General features: G+C 52.9%; 1 protein-coding gene across 2 annotated transcripts in view; it reads left to right on the forward strand.

Moving 5' to 3' along the window:
• Positions 1-13466, forward strand: part of TNFRSF1B (TNF receptor superfamily member 1B) — a 36234-nt gene extending 22768 nt beyond the window's left edge. The window contains exons 8-10 of one of the 2 annotated variants that reach the window (XM_032495221.1): positions 465-499; positions 5852-6059; positions 9902-13466. In XM_032495221.1, the coding sequence (XP_032351112.1) occupies positions 465-499; positions 5852-6059; positions 9902-10185 (527 nt within the window). In that variant the 3' untranslated portion in view covers positions 10186-13466. The remainder of the gene's footprint in view (positions 1-464; positions 500-5851; positions 6060-9901) is intronic. The other variant, XM_032495222.1, reaches the window with a different exon arrangement.
• Positions 13467-14903: the final 1437 nt, after the last annotated feature.

The raw sequence follows: 14903 nt of genomic DNA on the forward strand, positions 1-14903 counted from the left end.
CTGGGCATGGTAGTCCCTGTTCTTAGGAGCATAGAGCCTGGGGCGGAAGGCACTTCCCATGACTTACCTCCTGAAAGGCAGGACACCATCAAGGCTTATCCCAGAGGGCAGGAATCCAAGATTCTTGTCTGGGAATCCTGGGGGATTCAGGCCTTCCCTAGCAGGTGACATATGAGCTGGGCAAGATTTTGGTGGGGACAGGAGAGCAGGAAAGAAAAGGCATGCAAAGCAGAGGGCATGGTCTGAGCAAAGCGGGGCAGGGGCTGAAGAATGGTGGGGGGCGGCGGGGGGGAGTGGAGCAGTGTCGGGCCAGCTGGAGACTCAGGTATAGGGGCTTCTGTGTACCTTGTCGGGAGATAATTGCTTCCCTTGGGGCTGCTTCTCTTTGGGCCCCATGCTCCCTCCTAGTAAGAACAGACATGGCCTGAGGAAGTCACTCTCTGACTTTCCCCCTCTCTTTGCAGAGAAGCCCTTCTGCCTGCAAGGAGACGCCAAGGTGGTGAGTGCCCCTCTGCCTTCCCCCTCCTCCTCCCCTGGTCCCCTTCCTGCTGGGCTGGGTTGTCCCATGGGAAGCAGTGAGTTCTATCGGATGGTCTGTCCAGTTTCAGGGAGGGTGCAGAGCCCTAGGAGGCTGAGGAAAGGCCGGCCACACCCTCCATGGGCTAATAAAGGAGACTGTGAGTGTGAAAGGCCACATCAGGGAGCAGGGGGCTAGTGCTGTCAGTGGTAGGCATGTGGTCACGGACGCACGGTGTGACCTTGGGCGGACGTGAAATTGCTCATGGCTCTGTTTCCTCACCATTCAATGGGGACAGTGTCTCCTCAGCCCAGCTTGCGAGGTGGTGCTTTTCACCCAGCTGGCACAGGTTCTCAGCAGCTCCGTGATGTTTAACAAAGCACTTCCTCACGGAGCCGTGGTTTTCAAACTGAGTGCTGGGGTAACCTGGCGTTCCCCAAAGGGCCCTGGCTGGGGGTCATCTCTAGGGTTGAGGTGGAGGCCAGGGCCCTGAGTCCTCCCCCAACTTCAGCCACAGCAGCTCACCTCTGATCTTTTTTATGAAGCAGGGTCTGTGCAGGATTTTTGCTAGAAACAAAACACTGATGTAGTATTTTATCAGTTCGCCGTCAGGAAGGCATTTGGCAGCAAGTAACCAAAAACTTAAGGGTGACCTAAAAGGGCTTTATTTTCTCTCATACCATGAAGTCAAGGGGCCGACAGCAGCTGGAGTGGTTGAGTTGCACTCTTCCATGAGGCCAGCAGGACCCCAGGCTCTGCCATCTTTAGTGTGTTGTCCTTTGTTTTCTTGCTTTTGATCTATGTCGTCGTAAGATGGTGATCACCACTGCAAACGTGACCTCCAGGTTTGAGGCAGGAAGAAGAGGGGAAAACATCCAGGACAGCCATGCTCCCTTTTACAGGGAACTACATGCTTTCCTAGAAGCCCTGGGTAGACTTCTCCTTTTATTTCTTTGTCTTATGTCTCTGGCCAGATGGTGCAAGGGAGGCTGGGAAACGGGGTGCTTTGCTTTCCTAGCCTTTACAGTGGAGGAGGACCTGGGACAGGGCTTGGAAATGAGTGTGGGGTGATGTAATGCACTGTGTCTGCTGCAACCCCACACCCAGTAGGCAGGGCAGGTTTTTTTTACCCAGTTTTACAGATGAGGAAACAAGAGTCCAAAGCCTTCCATCCATGTCCCCTGTCCTGCTGGGACAGGGTTTTTCTGCCTCAGCTGTATTCATGTTTGGGGCCTGATAATTCTTTGTCTTGAGGGGCTGTCCGGTGCATTGCAGGCTGCTCAGCAATGTCGCTGGCCTCTCCCTCACAGATGCCGGTAGCATCGCCTCCCAGGAGTGAGAACCAAAATGTCTCCAGGCATTGTCAAAGGTTCCCTGGAGGACAGAACCGCCCCTGGTTGGGAACCAGTGCCTGAGGGTTACACAGGGTTTTGGATGTGGTAGGAACCAGAGACTGATTTCATCTCCCAACTGTGCTGATGAGAAAAGCAGTGCAGAGAGGGAAGGCGACTTGCCCAAGGGCACACAGCAGTATGTCTCTGGACTCCTGGCCCAGTGCTCTTTGACCTGCCCTCTGGTACTTCAGCAGACAGGAACACTGGTTTGGGAGTTCAAACCGTTTCTCATTCCCCCAGCGTGTGAATGCTACGCCTTCCTTTTTCTGGCTTCAGTCCAGTGGTGCTGACAGCTGCTGCCTGGCAGCACATAGACCAGGTGCGCCGTCTCAGCTCCACCCCGGCAGCCTAGCTGCCACTTCGTCTTTCCCGATCTAGTGTTTTTCAATATTCCGTGCAGTAAAGCTGTCCCAGGTGTGGCCTGTAGCCCCGACTCCCCTTTCGCTTCATTCAGGTTTATGTTCATGAATGTAAACTACTGTTTGTTGAGTGCTGTTGTGTTTGGAGCCCAATGACATGTTGGTCACTGGCCCTCCAGGTGGGAAAAACCCCCAAACCCCTGATTTGTGCTGTTTGCTCGTTTCTGTGTTATAAACTCCCACTGTGGCCAATTTTAAGCTACCCAGACCTTACTGAATGTGGAGCTGGGAAGAAACACACACAGGTCTGAGCTGGTCCAGCACCACACTGGCTGAGCCCCGGGCCAAGCTGTGTATCCTCACACACCCCCTGTGAGGTACACAGTAGCATCATCCCCATTTCACAGAGGGAGAAACTGAGACTCAGGGAGATTCAGTTACTCAGGGAAGGTTAGACTCAGGGAGTGGCAGAGCCCAGGTTTGAAACTCAGTCTGAATCTGCAGGCCTTGTTTTTACCACCATCCTGTTCGCCCAGGGCAGACTTTCACAGTTGTTCCCAGCATCCCCATCCCCAGCAGGGCCTGGCCTCAAAGGTTGGTCACCTGCCCAGCTGCCCATCAGTGCCCGGGCTCCCAGCTCTGCCCTCATCCCCGCACTCAGCCTGTGCCCCACTCTGCTCCTCAGCTGGCTGGCGGTGGTCCCCACTAATGGCTGCGTAGTCACCCTCCTGCCTAGGCTGCTGGGGTTGAGAAGACGGTGTCTCAGCACCGCCCTGTCCCTCCTGCTATAGAAATAATGCCAAGGCATGGCGGGACAGTGGCTTCCCTTTGTTCAGAAAAGGCCAGTGAATCCATGTGTGTGAGCTCACCCACAGTCACCCCCACAGACACACACATTCATATGCACGTCCTTAATTCATAGAGAGGGAGAATGTTTTGAGGCGCTGAACATGGGTCAGGCACAGTACTGGGCGTTACTTAGTCTCCCAGCCGTGCTATGCCCGACACAGGCAATGTGAGTATTGTCCCAATTTTACAGCACAGGAATCTTAGGCTCAGAGAAGTGAAGTAACTTTCCCGAGGTCACACAGCTAATGAGAGTGGCCTGAGGCACAAACCTAGGAGAGCCTCTCTTCACCACCTCCAGTACACTCATTGCACCACACACAGATGTGCACACATGCCCCACCACACGTAGGCAGATGAGTGTGCAGGCTTCATACACCCGCATACCTGCATAGACAGGTGTGTGAGCCTCGGGAACATGGGCTGACATGTGTCACGGAAGCAGACCCAGCCAGCGGCTTTGTCAGCGTCTCTGCTTCTGCCGGTGCCTGGGCCTGGCTAGTAAGTGAGGGGGGCAGACTTGCAGCATCATGTTTGTTGAATGAGCCCCTCAGTGCTCCCCCAACTGGGGTCCCAGCCCAAGGAACAGGACTCAGAATGCAACTGCCCCTCTCAGAGCCTGCCTGAACTTGGCCACTTGTGGCTTTGGGGGAGGGAGACAGGCTGTGACCTTTGTGGGTTTCTGTTCTGCACCGCCCTAGCCACCAGCATAAAAGCGGGACACAGACAGAAAAGCCCCTTCTCTGGAGGTTGTGAGGAATGACATTTGGATGCTTCTCCTCCCCCTCCGCCTCCCTCTCCCCCGCCTGTCTAAGCTCAGAGCAGGGCTTGGGGGTGGGGTCCAATACCAAGGTCAGACCATCTGAGCGAAGGTTCAGCATGAACTTGAAATGCCCTCCGTTCCTCCAGAGTCGGGGGCAGTGAACCAGAGAGGCAGGACTCAGTGGGAAGCACACAGCACTGGTACACTGATCTGGGCTCCTGTCCCTGCCAGAGACCAGCTGTGTGATACTGAGCAGGAGACTCGCCCTCTCTGGGCCTCCGTGGCCTCATGGGGACTGCTTGCGAAGGATCCATCCAGCCTGCAGTGAGACTCTGTGAGCTGGCCTCAGGACACAGAGGACTCAGGGAGGGCTCAGGCAGGGCTGGGGGCCCGGGGCTGCGGGGATCGGCAGAGCTGCTCCATCAGTCCAGGGAAGGTACTCCCATCTGCCAGTGCTCAGAGCATGCCTGGAATTGTAGTTCCCTCAGGAATGAGGCCGGGGTGGGCCTCAGCCCTCCCTGTGTCCTGCACCTCTGACCCTCCCCTCCCCTAACCGTGCTAGGCTAGGTCCCTCCAGCATCTCACTCACCTTGGACCCTCTCGTCCTGGGCAGACCAGGGCAGCGGGTGAGAATGTGGCCCCTCTGTCTTCTTTCTTTCTGGAATCCAATGATCTCCCAAAACCCCACGGCGAGGGCTTGTGTGCCTGTTTAGTTAGTGCTGACGAGCAACCGCCTCAGAGTGAAATTCCCAGGTGCTCCCAGCACGGGTGTCCGGAAACAGGGCACTTTGTCTCGAGCCTCCAGGGCTGAAACCCCAGACACTCAGGAAGGGCTGGTAGGTTCCAGCCCAGAGGCACCCCGTCCTAACTGTGTGAACTTGGGCAGGCAAACTCAATCTCTCTGGGCTTCGGTTTCCACGTTTGCAAAGTGAGGACACACTGGGCTCCTGAAAGGATGGGTACAGATGGTGTCTGGAAGGGCTTCAGCACAGTGCTTGGCACTGGATGGATTCAAGTGTTGGCTAATATTTTATTATTGTTGTTGTGATTCATAAAAGTCCAGACAGTCAACACTTAGGCTTTTTGGATCATCTGGGTTCGGTCATAGCTGCTCAAAACTGCCATTGTTGTGGGAAAGCAGCCACAGACGCTACATAAACAGATGGGAGCAGCTGTGTTCCAATAAAACTGTATTTATGGACACTAAAATTTGAACTTCACATAACTTCAGGTCATGAAATATTATTCTTTAAATATTTTTTCAACCGTCCGAAACTGTAAAAACCATTTTTAGCTCACAGTCTGTACAGAAACAGCGACAGGCTGGACTTTGCCCAGGACAGTAGCTTGGACAGTAGTTTGCATAGCCCTGAATTAACCAACCCTTGACTGGCGCTTGCTGTGCAACAGGCAGTATTCTGAGTGCTTTACAAAACTCAGCCATTTAATCTTCACAACCGCCTCGGGGGTAGGTTATTTTCCCTTCATAGATGAAAAAACAGAGGCACAGAGAGGTTGAGTGAATTGTCCAAGGTTGCAGAGCTAGTGAGTGATGGAGTCATGATTTGTATGCATGTGATCTGGTTCCAGAATCCAGCTCCTCGGCTGCTAAGCTGAGCCACCTCACTCTGGGCTGTTGGGGTAACCTTAGGAAAGTCGCTCTTCTTCTCTGGGCCTCTGCTTCCTAATGCAAAATGAGGATGAATATCCTGGCCCACCTCTAAGACTCTTTGGTGCACAGGGCCACATGGCCCCTGCCCTCTTAGGGCTCACACTCCGGTGGGGAAGGCAGATGCTAATCATGGAAGCCATGGACAATCACACATCCTAGACGTGCTGTGCAGGGGAAGAGTGTGTAGGCGTGGGCGGAAGTGCCATGTAAACTGTGAAGTGCTGACGGCGGTGAGAAGGAAGAGGGGCCGAGGGGCTGGGGCAGGGGCCGACTGCCCTCCGTCCTCTCCTCCCCATCCAGCCGCACCTGTCCGCCGACAAGGCCCGAGATGCCCCAGGCCCCGAGCAGCAGCACCTGCTGACCACGGCGCCAAGCTCCAGCAGCAGCTCCCTGGAGAGCTCGGCCAGCGCCACAGACCGGAGGGCGCCCACCAGGTCCCAGCTGCAGGCGCCGGGTGCAGAGACGGCCGGCGGGGCTGGGGAGGCCCAGGCTGGCTCCGGCGGTTCAGGTAAGAGGCAGGAGCCCACCTGGCTTCATCCCCCCGCCCCCCGCCCCTGGTTTCCATATAAGCCGTCTCATCCGGGGCCTCCCCTGCAGGACGAGGCCTGAGCTCCTGGTAGGACACTGGGACCCTGTGCCACCAGCCTTGGCTCCCCTCAGCCCTGCCTCCCCCCACCCCTCAGGTGCACCTGAGCCACAGGCTTCTTTCTGTTCTCTGAAGTCACCACCTCCCTCCCACCTTTGCCCTGTGGGTTCTCTCACCAGGAACATCTTTCCTTCTAGACTGACTCAACTTGTCCTCTGAGTCCTCCATACCCAAGCAGGGAGTTTTCCTCCATATTATAATATATATAATATATTATATATAAAATAGCATATAACATAATAGTACATATTAATAGTATATTGTATTAAAAATAGTATATATTGATATATTAATAACATTGTATACATTAATGTTACATATAACATATAATGCATTATAGCATATAACAGTATTATATGTCAATATTATAAGTCACTACATGAATAATATATTAATATTATATGTACCATAACATAATATAATTAACATAATATATCATAATTATGTTTATTGTACATTATTACATGTTTTTATAATACAATCTTATTATATTAATTCCTATTATATTTCCTCATCCTATCAGATGAAGAAACTAAGGCCTAGAGAGGTTAAACAGCTTTTTCAAGGTCACAGCTAGTAAACAGAAGAGCCAGGAATCACCTTTGGGCTCTCAGGGTCGGGGTCCAGAGCCTGTGGCTAGAAAGCTGAATGAGTTAAGTGATGTCTCTGGGGCTTCACTCCCTGTGGCCTGTTACCCGATCTTTTTGGGCTTGGGGCATCGGGTTGTGGGGTCTGGAGAAGCCCATGCCCTGTTTACACCGTCTGCATTTTGCCCTGCACTTGGTCTGTGACCAGGGTCACCCCTGGTGAACATCTGCAGTGCCCACATTGGAGGGGGCCCCTGCAGGGATCCCCCAGAAAGCCTGGGGCTTCCTTGGGTGTGCTTTGTAGTGAGTGGCCAAGTCCACTGGCCTGCATCTCTCCCTCCCATCTGGCAGTGCTGGCTGGTGGGTCAAGGCAGTGACCATCATTCTGTGATGCCCTCCTCGCTGCTCTGGTGCCATGAGGATCTGAGCAGTCTCCTTAACCCCATCGAGCCTCAGTTTCCCGGTCTGCAGATAAGTGTGGCAGCTCCTTGGCAGGGCTGCAGCACCCTTTCCTACCTGCCACCGGACTCAGGAAGTGGACTGGGGTGTCCCGCTTTTATATTCCCACCATAGCCTGCCCTCATCAGTGTGATGTCTTGTCAGTGGCCCCTGCCCCAGCCTAAAAACTCCCCGAGGAGGGGATAGGGTCAGTGGCTGGAGCAGCAGGTGGCCCTAAACGTTTGTCAAATGAATGAGTGAGATTCAAATATAGACTCTTGGTCTTCATCCAACTCTGAGACTCCTCTTTCTGCTTTCTGGGTGACACCTCTCCCACACCCATCCTGGTGTGGCCCCCATGTGGACCCCTGAACTTGTCTGCCCACCCCCTCTACCCTCACTTCTCTGCTCCTTCCCCAGCTGTCTCTCTGGCATCTGCCCTCCCCTTCTCTCCCTCCCACCCCAACACCTCTCTCCACTGTGGGAACGGGTAAACCTCAGGTCTTTGCCCCTTCGTGGTCTCCTGTCTGCCCCCGCACTGTCTTGTTCACGATGTGCAAAGGCCGTGGTGACTCTGGGTGACATTTGGGTGCTGTGGAGGCACAAGGTGGAAATTTCCTCCCAGCTCGGTAATTTCAGTCCTCCCTCCTCTGGGCCTGTTTGGGGCTGTTCTGAGCCAAGCACTTGCTGGCTCCATCCTCCTCCCAGGCTTCCCTGGAGTCTGAAAATAAACTAGACTGGAATACAAACAGCCAGCCCTCCCTGCGCCCCCGGGACACTCAGCGGGTCCCTATAGAAACAGGAGCAGTAGCTGTTAGTTTTTGAGGGGCACTTATGTGTCCAGCCCTAACTCTGCTCTCCTCAGCTTATCCATCACCCAGTCCCTCACCAACTCAGGACACCTAGATGCCCGCATGGCTGGGAGGGCAGGTGGGGCTGAACCTGTGACCTGGAGCCCTTCCTGCCTGTCTGTGGGTCCTGTGTAGCCAGGCCTCCCTGGTCTGGCTCCCAAGGGAAGCTACACATTCATGTTTTTAAAATGTAAACTCCTGAATTTTAAATGTTGACAGCCAATTCACTTAGAAACACTACTACCTATAAGAACAGAACATGCCTGTGAGCTGGGTTTTATTCATTCACATAGGACCACAGCGGGGAATGATCAGAAAGGCCCTGCCATCCTGGGCCACGGAGGTTTCTTGGAGGTGGTGGCCTTTGGACTGAGGCCTGAGTAGAGGAAGGAATGAGCTGTGGGAATAAGGAGGAGTGTTCCAGGCTAAGGGAGCAGCATGTGCAAAGGCCCTGAGGCTTGAGGGGGCTCAAGGAGCTGCAGGGAGGTGGGTCTGGCTAGAAGAAACCCAGCCAAGATCTCAGAGCGGCAGGAGATGGGGCAGGAGAAGGCAGGCACCAGGTCATGCACGGCCTCATAGGTGTTTTGAGCAGCTAAAAAAGTGATCTGCCAGGTTTAAAAGGGCTAGCTCTGGCTGCTGGTGGAGAACAGACTGCAGAGGGGCTGGGTAGAAGCCAGGAGGCAGGTGGAGGCTGTTCACACTAGTCCAGGTGGGAGTGAATGGTGGTATGCAGGAGGTGGTGAACTTGAAGAATCTTTGGAAGGTGGACCTGGTAGGAATTGCTGGTCTATTGGATGTAGGGGTTAGGGAAGGATGAGTCTGAGGGCTTTGGGACTGAGCATCGGGGTGGAATGGCATCCATGGGAACTGAGATGAGGAAGAGCAGGTTGGATGGGAGACGGGTGGGATCGAGTTGAGGTACAGAAGAGGCGGTTGGATATATGGACCCAGTGTTCAGCTCCTGCTTCATTGAGCTTGCCTTGAGGGGCCATGCAGGCTCCTGAGATACAGCAATGAACAGGGCAAAGTCACCCATGGCAAGGGTCCTTAGATTCAATTTATAGCTGGGCAAACTGAGGCTCCAAGAGGTTAAGTGACTTGGCCAAGTTTATGAAGGCAGAGCAGGGAGTCAAACCCAGATTGTCAGGCTGCAGAGCTCAAGGCATCCTGGCCTCAGTGATACAGACAAACTACCAACCCCTACCCAATCCTGGAATCCCAGATTTACGAAATCTTAGAGGCAGCTCTGCATGGAAGAAAAAGATTTGCTGTAAATAAAGACAAGCTCAGTGTCGATGTTTAATTTCCATAAAGGAGCAATTTTCAAGCCCTTTGGTGCTGATTCCTTGGCACAGAGATGATGGACCAGTGACAGGCTTCTCACCCTTTCATAGTTGGTGTGGCTGGGGCTGCTGACGCCTTCCTGCAGTTACAGGAAAGTATTCCATCTTCACTGGAAAGTATTCCATCTTCACTGCTTGACGAGTATTCTGTAATATGTACTTCCTGTCCCAGCTCACTTCTCTGGTTCTTTGTGGGCAGCGTGTTTTGTTCTTGGAACACCTTCATATGCTTTGTATAATTGGCTCCTCCTGTCTATGGGGTGAATGGGGTGGGGTATCCTTGTTTGACAGGTGAGACACACGAAGGTTTAAGGGACTGACCCAAGGTTACACAGCAGAGCTGGGCTAGAAACGGGGCCTCTTGGCTCCTGGCCCAGTGCTCTTTCCCCAGTTGTCTTGACCTGCCTCTTGGGCAGACGACCGGCTGTGACGACGCCCCTCAATCCAAGATCCGGACTGACCGCCCTCTCCTGTCTTTTGTTTAGCAGAGCCATCTTCTGGCGGCCACGGAACCCAGGTCAATGTCACCTGCATTGTCAACGTTTGCAGCAGCTCGGACCATGGCTTTCAATGCCCTTCCCAGGCCAGTTCCACAACAGGAGACACAGACACCAGCCCCTCGGGCTCCCCGAAAGATGAGCAGGTCCCCTTCTCCAAGGAGGAATGCCCTCTTCAGTCCCAGCTGGGAGTTCCAGAGACTCTGCTGCAGAGCCCAGAGGAGAAGCCCCTGCCCCTCGGCGTGCCTGATGCCGGGATGAAGTCCAGTTAACCAGGCTGGTGTGGGCTGTCTCACAGCCGATCTGGGCTGATCCCTGGTCCTTCTAGGCCCCTCACCTCCAGGACTCTGGCTCTTTCTGGGCCAAATTCCTTTTGTGGTTTCCACAGCCTCAGCCTTCCTGTCACCTGCAGGCAGAAGAATGAGGCTGGGAGAGTCATGTGTGTCTTGTCCTGACACGCGTCTTTCTTGGAAGGCTGGTGGACACAGATGTGCCGGGCAGCCCGGGGCAAGCCCCTGCCTCTCTGAGAGCTGCCCCATCGCCGGCCCTGTCGGCTTGGCTTCTGGAGCCCTTGTTTTTTTGTTTTTGGGTTTTTTTTTGTTTTTGGTTTTTTTTTTGTTTGTTTGTTTATTTCAACCCTTGGGCTCTACCTGGCTCTGGCTTCCTGCTGGGGAGTGGGGATGCTGTGTGCATCATTCGTGGAGAAGGGGCGGGGCTTTAGCCTGAATGCGAGGCTGCAGGACGGTGGGGGGGGAGCGGTGTGTCATCAATCAGATGGTTCTGTGCAGAGAGGGGGTAGCAACCCCTGCAGGAGATGGGAGTCCCTCAGTTTTGCTCAGGACCCTTTGGAAACACCACCTCCAGATCCACTCCTGCTGCCTCCATCTCTTATACCATGAGGTGAAAACGAGATGCCCAGAGGGCCTGGGCAGACAGCCTGAATGAGTGCTGTGGCCTGGTTAAGATGGCAAACCTCTAACCAGAAACCTTCCAGTTTTAACGTGTGGCAATTAAAAAAATAAAGTAAGCATCATGCAGACAAACAAGCCAACAAAGTAACAAAGCCAAACTTTCAGAGTTTGCATCCTCTGCCTTTGACCTTCACTGTGATTTACCCACAGCTGCAGCCTACCCTCCCCCCACCACTGTCTGGTGTGGGGCTCCAAGGCCACGCCTTTTCCTATCAGGGAGTTGCCGGAACTGGAGATGACTGAGGCCCTGCAGCCGTCTCCTCCTACCTCAGCCTGGACCTTCCTCCTTTGCCTCCCGAGGGGATGCTCCTGTTTCTCCAGCCCCACTGTTCCTGGAGTCCCAGGTCCCGGTGGAGCCTCGGAACCACTGTAGCACTGTGCCTGCCGAGATCCTGAATGGACAGGAGGTGGTGAGAGACCGTCTTGGGTCTGCGTGTCTGTGTCGCGTGTTGTGGTTCTGTGTGGCCCATGGTGTTCAGGCCTGCCGGAAGCAGCTGAAGCCAACATGTTTGCCGAGAGAGTCTTCCCAATTAAGGAGTCAGCCCGCTCCCCATGATCACATGCCCAGGCCATCCCTGCAGATGGTGGACAAATGTGGCCTTAACTGGATTCTAGAAGGAAGGTGGATGGGGGCCTCCTTGAGAAGACAGTTGGGTCCCAGATGCTTGGATCCCTTATTGAAAAGTTCCACTGGACTTGAACTTGGCGGCTGAACTTTTGGAGGGTAGGAGAAGTCCAGCCATTATCATGAAGTGAAGAAAGGTTTCCCACCCTGGAATCCAGATGTCTCGCTGCCTGGACTGGCCAGGGTCTCCGGCCACATTGGACCCTTTATGGCTGTGGAGCACTTCTGCCCCCTGGTGGAGGACCTCAGATCAGCCTCCCTGCCATCACCCCAGCAGAGCAGGGATGAATTGGAAGGAGACCCTTTTGGGGTGTGGCCTTATTTTGTAACCAGAGTTGCCACCAGACTCTTGCTCAAAATCCACCAACCCCTCCTTGGAACAGGACCTAACATATATCTTTAAGTCACAGGGTCTGGACACAAAGAAAGGAAGCAATAGGAAGAGAAAAACAAAAACTGGATGGAACCCGCTGAAACCAACATGGCGATGAATCTGACCTCCAACAGACTGAGTCTCATTCTACGCAGATTTTACTACATTAGCTACTAAATGACATACTTATTGGTGGCCGTGACTGGAAATCACTGACCATAAAAGGACAGAAAAAGAGTGACACCCCCTTTCCAGGAAAGCCCTGGATCTTTCCCAGAAAACTAACGCAAATGCCTCCCCATCATTAGTCTCACTCCTCCCCCATCATCCTTACTCCTTAAAAGTAAGTCCCTCTTAACATTAAGGCCAGAAGTTGATCTATGAATTAAGTCCCATGTGTCCATACTCTGGTCATTGAATTAAGCTTGCACTGCTTTGATCTCAGCTTCGGTTTTGTTTTCGGTTGCGTGAACCTGAGTGGGAAGAAGAACCTTCTCCGCCAAGGACCCAAGTCAGGGTTCATACAGCCTAATTCAGTAACAGTTTCCCAGTCTGTGGGCTTGTGTTGGTCCCAAGACAAGAAGAGTTTGCACTGTATGTATCCCAGACAGCATTCCTGCTTATAAATAAACACTTTGTTTTTTCACACACTGACTACTGGCTCTGTCATCAGGTCTGAGTTGTGGTATGCCTGTGGTCCTGGTCCCTGCCACCAGCGTGTGGGGGAGAACAGGCCATGGCCACTGAATTCTGACAAGCCCATGGTGTGGCTGGACCCTAGAAGCACCCCCATTACAGCTGCCCTTGCTGAGAGCCTGACCACTCCCTCAGGCCTGTGAACAGTAGGAAGGTGGTTTTTTGCCCAGAACCACCCAGCTGACCTCCAGATACGCCCTCATCACATGCCCCGCCGCCTCGGTCTCCTCAGCTGAAGCTTGGGGTGGGAGTGGTCTCTGCAGATCTGTTCCTTCATGTGCAGCCCCCTTCTCATTCGGGGAAGCAAGACTCTGGCCTCCAGGAGGCCCCAGTCTTGGGGACACCTCTGAGGTTCATCACTAGGTGCTCAGATTATAAGCAGATAAGGTAAGGGGTCCCCAGGGAAAATAAAATCAGGCATGGCTTTCTTGACAGAAGAGAAGCCATTTTTGGCCTGAGCCATTTTGTGATCTAAGCCTGGCCACAATGCGTGGTCTTGAACAGGTATCAGCATTTAATGATCTTAAGGGAACAAAAGGATGCAGAAACAAAGGACTGTTACAGGGCAAGAGAAGTAACGATAGCAAAGATAATATGTCAGTTGTAAAGGCTCCCAGTTCTGTTTCAGTGGCAAAGGTTAGCGTGAAGCTGTCAACCATCAGATCAGCTGGAACCTAAAGGGTGATGATGTTCGATTTTTCTGACCCTCGTGACTTCAGTCAACTAAAGCTTGGACTCTTTCCACTGTCCAAGCTCCTTCACGAGTATGCATGTACCCTTAGTTCAAAACTTCCCTAATTTTGCTGTTTGGGGAGACACTGCTTTGGAAATGATCCCCTGAGTTCTCCTTACGCGCTGCAAGTAATAATAAATCATTTCTTCTCCTGATCTTTGGCTTGGTTGTGTCTTTTGGTCTGACACCCACCAGGGGGCAAGTCCAGTTTTTCGGGTAACAGGATGAGCATAGGAGCAGAGAAATGCCCTGGTCACGGCCAGGGGGTCAGGGGAAGGGTTCTAGAGATGATCTCTGACCTGTTCCTAAGGCATGAGCAGGAGTTTTCCAGAATAACAAGTCTGGAAGAGGTTTCCAGCGAAGGGAGTTCCTCATGTCAAGGCCTGGAGGGGAGAGAGACCCTGGCCCGTGAATTCAGTCAGCTTCCTTCCCTGCTCACTGTGACTCCTGTTGGGGGAACACTTGGTGGCGGGCCAGTGTCACGGGTTGGTAAAAAGAATTTACCAGAAACCAAGAGAAGTTTAAGAACAAAGGGAAAGTTAAATAAGTTCACTGCTACAGGCAACAGTGGGCCACACAGGCAAGAGGTGTCTGCGTGTCCACCGAGTGTGAAAGTGCAGGGTCTTTTACTGAGGAAGGGGCTGTGGACACAAAGAGATAGGGGAACAGAGGTGTTTTTTGGGCTATAAGTGAGGTAAGGGGCTTTGGTATATGGGAGGATAGTGGACTTATGACTCCAGTAAGATGGAGACGTGGGCTGACACAAGGAAGGTGGTGGAATTTATGATTCCGATAAGGAGACGTGGGCTGGAACAAGTCAGCCTGAGCTATGGTGAGGCTAGTCGTTTCCCAAGGCTGTTAATTCTGCTAAGTAAGGCAAACGCCTGTCAGGAGTTTATCTTCCAAAGAGGAGCAGGCAGACGCCTAAAGGCTGGAAGTTAGGGGGCCGCAGGACCTCGGCGGGCACCAGGTGGCATTGCAAATCCCTCAGCGGATCTGTCTTTGTTCTCAGTGATTTCCTGGACCTCCTATCCTCCCGTAGTCGGGCCCGCTACCCCGTCTCGGCCACTCATACCCTAAGACGGGGCTTGGCAAGCTTTTCCTGTAAAGAGCCACATGGTACATATTTGAGGCTTGGGAGGGTTTAAGGTTTCGGTCTCAAGTATTCAACTCTGCTGCTGAAGCGTGACAGTTGTCACAGACAGTGCATCAAAGAAGGGGTGTGTGGAAGGTTTTCCACACCACCAAGCAGTCCCCAATTCTCAGTGGACACTGATGAGGTGTCCTACAAATTAAACTCAATTCTGGCACTATCTACCTATAGGTAGCACCAGATCCCACAGGTTAAGGCCTCAGCCCCACAAGATACCCCCACAGCAAATGCCAATCTCAAGTCCAGGTTGTCACCTGTGCTTCTGTCCTATGGGCTACAAATCAGAGGTTTCCATGGCTGCCTCTTTGGATTCAATCATTAGTTAGAACAGCTTCCAAAGCTCAGGTACACATTTACTTATGTTTCCCAGTTTATTATAAAGGATGCAATAAAGGATACAGGCAAACAAGCAGATAAAGAGGTACCCACGGTGAGGTCT

Source organism: Camelus ferus, chromosome 13 (assembly GCF_009834535.1).
Source record: "Camelus ferus isolate YT-003-E chromosome 13, BCGSAC_Cfer_1.0, whole genome shotgun sequence".
Lineage (NCBI taxonomy): Eukaryota > Metazoa > Chordata > Mammalia > Artiodactyla > Camelidae > Camelus > Camelus ferus.